Source organism: Solanum pennellii, chromosome 9 (genome assembly GCF_001406875.1).
Source record: "Solanum pennellii chromosome 9, SPENNV200".
In the NCBI taxonomy this organism is placed as follows: domain Eukaryota; kingdom Viridiplantae; phylum Streptophyta; class Magnoliopsida; order Solanales; family Solanaceae; genus Solanum; species Solanum pennellii.
This window is the reverse complement of record NC_028645.1, coordinates 3,264,910-3,270,461: the sequence shown is the minus strand read 5'-3', so window position 1 is coordinate 3,270,461 and position 5,552 is coordinate 3,264,910. Positions and strand designations below refer to the sequence as shown.

The 5,552-nt window shown below is 28.5% G+C and overlaps 1 protein-coding gene across 1 annotated transcript; it reads left to right on the top strand.

The window, feature by feature from the left end:
* The first annotated feature begins 1,119 nt into the window (after window positions 1-1,119).
* LOC107029918 (cytochrome P450 94C1-like) lies at window positions 1,120-2,716 on the top strand. The gene has a single exon (XM_015231354.2). It carries the CDS (start codon window positions 1,120-1,122, stop codon window positions 2,611-2,613), a length of 1,494 nt encoding a protein of 497 aa, XP_015086840.1. The 3' UTR covers window positions 2,614-2,716.
* The last annotated feature ends 2,836 nt before the right edge of the window (window positions 2,717-5,552 follow it).

Below are 5,552 nucleotides of genomic sequence, written 5' to 3'. Positions count from 1 at the left end.
ATATAACGCGAACTCAAATTGATCAATAATTCAAACAAAATATTAATATTAAATAAGGAATGAAAGATAATAAATTAAAATTTCTCAAGAATAATTTCAATTCACGTGAGTGAGATAATTAAAAAGTTCAAACAACATAAATTATTTATTAATAATTTTACGCTTTCCATTCTAGCAAATCAATAATTATTATGATCTTATATGTCAGGAGTTTTATTTGCTACTTTCCGTACTAAACTTCACGTATAATCAAGTCATCATATAAATTAAAACGCAGAGAATATATTTGCTTAGAAAATGACAAGGAAAAAATGAAGCACATATACCTAGCTAAAAAATATAAATAATAGTACTTTTTTTAGGTTATATTATTGATCAAGGAACATGATAATATGCCCCATCAATAATAAATAGCATTTGCTGAGTGTACTGCCTAATATTTTTTTAAAAATAATGAAGAATAATACCACGTGCTTCCCTTAGTAATTTATTCAAAATAAAAAAAAATGCATTAAAAATATTTAAAATTTAATTTATATATACTAACCGTAAATAAACTTTTGCAATATTATTAATGCATATTAATAAATGTATCTTATTTTTAATGTTATCGATCATCTTATTATCATAAATGATTATTTATATTTATTTTTCAGGTAATGAGATATACGGCCGACAATTTATTTCTTCTTTTGATGAGAGGGGTGTCATTTTTTTAATTTTATTTTTTATTCTATTATTATATACGTAACGAATAGTAGGTGAAGAACTTGAATATAACTCTTGAAATATAATAATATAATGTCACATCACATTACTCTCTTGTAAGAGAGAGTTTTCGTGCCAAAACAGGTAGCAGGTCGACGTGTCTGCTTTTAATATTTGAGGATATTTTAATTATTTTTTGCAATTTTTTTTTAATTTGTTTGTCATAATTTTTTTTATATTTTTATATATTTAAAAAATACATTAAAAAATTATTATAATTAACAACTTAAATATTTAAAAGACATAACTGATTGAACAAAAAAAAAAGTATTGTTGGTAATTACTATAATATTGATCACTCATTATATAAGTCTCTCCTTTCTTCTCCAATATTTTGTATTTTCTTCATCCATGGCCTCTACTACTAATTTCTTTATCTTTCTTCTCTTTATCATCTCTTTTTCCTCCTTGTTATTTCTCCTTTGCTATTTTATTAGACTAAAGTTTTTATGCAAATGTGAAATTTGTCAATGTTACATGACATCAAGTTGGTACCCTCAATTCACTAATTTATGTGATTGGTATACTCATCTTCTCCAAAAATCCCCTACTAGAACCATACACATCCATGTTCTTGGTAACACCATCACCGCGAACCCTAAAAATGTCGAATACATGCTCAAAACAAGATTTGATAATTTTCCAAAAGGGGAGAATTTCTCAACAATCTTAGGTGATTTTCTTGGTAAAGGTATCTTCAATGTGGATGGAGATTTATGGAGATTTCAAAGGAAAATGGCTAGTCTTGAACTTAGACGAAATTCAATAAAATCATTTGCATTTGACGTAATGAACAATGAAATCCAAAATAGACTTATCCCATTATTAGCTTGTGTTACTAATAATATAGATGAGACTGTTTTGGATTTACAAGATGTTTTTAGAAGATTTTCTTTTGATAGTATATGTAGATTTTCCTTTGGATTAGATCCAAAGTGTTTAGAATTATCACTTCCAATTTCACAATTTGCTATTTCCTTTGACTTAGCATCACAATTATCAGCTCAAAGAGCTATGCATGTGTCTCCAATAGTATGGAAAATCAAGAGATTTTTCAACATAGGAAGTGAAAGGAAGTTGAAAAAAGCAATCAAATTGATCAACATACTAGCACAAGAAGTGATAACACAACGTCGAAAATTAGGGTTTTCGAATCATAATGATCTTCTATCAAGATTCATGCAAGGGGATATTGTCAATGAGACATACTTAAGAGATATTGTCATTAGTTTTCTCTTAGCTGGAAGAGACACTGTGGCATCTGCATCAACAAGCTTGTTTTGGCTACTCGCGGAGAATCCACGAGTAGTTGAGAGGATTAGAGAAGAAGCAAATGAAGTTGTTGGACTAAATCAACAACTTACAAGTTGTGAACAATTGAGAGAACTTCATTATTTGCAAGCATGTGTTTATGAGAGTATGAGACTTTATCCTCCAATACAATTTGACTCTAAGTTTTGTTTGGATGATGATTTTCTACCTGATGGGACTTTTGTTAAAAAGGGAACTAGGGTTACTTATCATCCTTATGCTATGGGAAGAATGGAAGAATTATGGGGTTTCGATTGTTTAGAATTCAAGCCAGAGAGATGGATTAATAAAGACGGTGTTTTTTTCCAAGAAAACCCTTATAAGTATCCAGTTTTTCAAGCTGGGGTAAGGGTTTGTTTGGGTAAAGAAATGTCTCTTGTTGAACTTAAAAGTATGACTCTTTCATTCCTCCGACGGTTTAACATCCAAATAGCTCATCCATCACACCATATCCCTCGATTCTCTCCTGGCCTAACCGCCTCGTTTCGTGGCGGTTTGCCAGTATTTGTGAGAGAAATTAAGAGTACTACTTAATCTTGAAATTAAACTTGCTTTTGCTTGTTGACAAATGTATGATTTTTTATTGGATGTCATGTTGTATCAATATCATTCAATGTGATTCTACTCATTTATGTAACTTTTCTTGTACATAATTTCTAGCTATCAAGAATTGATGATGCTTCTTCAATTCCTCTCTTTCATTTTATGCGAGACGATTTGACGTACGAAAGTCAGATTATTTAATTTTCAGAATCGAACACACAAATTGCAATAATTTGAATTGACTTTAAATATTTAAAGATCAAATAAAAGTATTATAAGACACTTTTTGTTATTAATTACAATCTATGATTGATATTCTCAAAATAGTTTCTCTACTTTCTTAGATATAATATAATTTGTATACGCTCTATTCTTTCTAAGATTCCGCTTATATACATTGTGCTATGACCCAAGTTTTCATGTCTTCTTCAAATAAATAAATAAAAATAGGACAACAGACCATTAATCTAATGTCCAACACACTAACAAAAAAACAAGACATATAAAACTATGTTTGTTTATTTTAATAGTTATAGAACTCAAAATTTAAAAAATGTTAGATTCTGGTTTTCTGAATTTATCTATAATCATTGACTTAATGGTGGTTCCCCACAAAATTTAGTGAAGTTCAACTTTTTTTATAAAAATAAGTTTTTTAAAAAAAAACAAACAAGAGAAGCTTTTGGAAGGATTCAAATGAATTTTCTAATCGTGGCATATTTCATATAAAAATGTGGCATATTTCATATAAAAATGATTTTCAGGCATAGATAAAAATATATTAGTGAATGCTAAATAGAGCTTCGCGATCATCAAGGGTTGTGATGAAATAAGTTAATTAAAATTTCACAAACATCAAGGATTATGATGAAATAAGCTAGTTAGAGCTTCACAAATGAAAAAAGAAATAGGAACGTTCATATATAGCCACTCAAAAAAAAAGCTTAATTACTTTTCATGGCTACAGCTTGATATTTACAATTCGTAGCTACATGTTATAGGAAGGAGAGATGCGAGCGAGAGAGGGCAAATAGTGGGAGAGAGGTGAATTGTATATGTATATCGATTAGATAATTGTATATTATACATATATATTTCTATATATGAAAAGCGAGATTGGGAGAGGGACGAGAGAGACAAGCGAGTTTGGGAGAGGGAGGAGAGAGGCGAGCGAGATTGGGAGCGGGAGGAGGAGAGAGGAGACGAGAGAGGGCAGAGAGTGAGAGAGAGGTGAATTGTATATGTATATTGGTTAGATAATTGTATATTATACATATGTATTTGTATATTCTAGCAAATTATACATATACAAACGTGACTAATTATACAAACTCGAAGTCAGCCCATATAATTAATGTACAATGTTAGTCACAAGTGATAGTCATAGCAAATTATAGCTATGATGAGTAATTAAGTAGGATAAATTTTTGTTTAACCGTGTAATTTTCTAAAAAACGAAACAAGAGTAATTCTTAAACGATGCAAATCTGAATTACTCAAGTCCCAAAATATTAGAAGCTGACCAATAAAATGTATCACTAATTTTAAGCAATAAATTATCAAAAATTATATTAGCTACAATAATAGATTAGCAACGAAGTTCATAGTTAATTTCAATTTTTTCGAAGTATTTTCATAATTACTAGACCTACCATGTGAATGCTACCAATCGATGTGATCATATTATACATGTATATATATATTTTACATAAATTCGATTAGAACACAGCGTGTTTGGTAAGTTAATTGGGATTAAAATATAGGTATCATGCCAAAGTAGTTAATAAAGCAAACATTAAATGATGATAAATTAGAAAACAAATTAAAAGAGAGAAAAATAAAAGTTTTTGAATAATCAAATCCGATACCTATCAAAAGAGATACAATAATCAAACGTGGTTCACTCTTTAAGAGAAATTTACTTACTTGTTATATGAATCGATTGAGATTGAAAAATACTATGACTAAAAAAAATATTCTGATACACAAAATATTCTATATTTACGCGAGGTTTGAATTATAAAGTTTGTTCTTCAAAAGATATGGCATTGATAGCCTAACTTAGTATACTCAAACTTTAGTGATCTATAATTGCTCCAAAATTCATAAAGATGAAACAAAAGCTATAATTAAAGTATATATTATCATTATATTGAATATGCCCTTTAGTTTACATGGAATTTTAATCATGACAATAATCTTAAAAAGTTTAGAAAAATTAATTTTTTACAAGTGTTGTCCATGTCAGTACCAAACATGTTGGCCACTATCAATGGTGGCCATTGCATAAATTTTCTTTTGATGAAATAATTATAATGTGATTTAGTACAAATTTTATTCAATATCCAAATGGTTGAATACAATTGATCTGTCATGTAAACTAATGGTTACACATATGGCCCCTTTCTATGTCCCCATTTTAGATTTTATTCCCATTCGAAAATTGTATTCTCGAATTCTAACTTTAAGTTAAATTTCAAAATTTTATGGTTAAACATATTTTTTTAGAGTACAATTTTTAAAAATATGAAATTTTTTGTGACCAAGCAAAGATCGTCGAGTCTAATGTTTAGTTATATATTACTCAACCTTACAGACTAAATATTAGACTGTTATTAAACGTTTACAATAACTTATTAAATGGTATTAGACTTTGATCTAATATTTTGTTACAAAATTTTCAATTTTCTTGAAATAAAATCTTTAAATCGGAATCATTTATTAAACATCTCAATTAAGAAGGGAATCCCATGAAAATTGATACAACATAAAGGATTTTAATTGTCTTAAAAGTACTATGACCAACATATAATTTTTGACTTGATAACTTTGACAAATTTTATGATGATATTGTTAAAGATGTTCCACATCCGTAGAGCGACGAGAATTTAGTTTTCTTATATAGATTTGGACAAATCTCTCCTCATGAG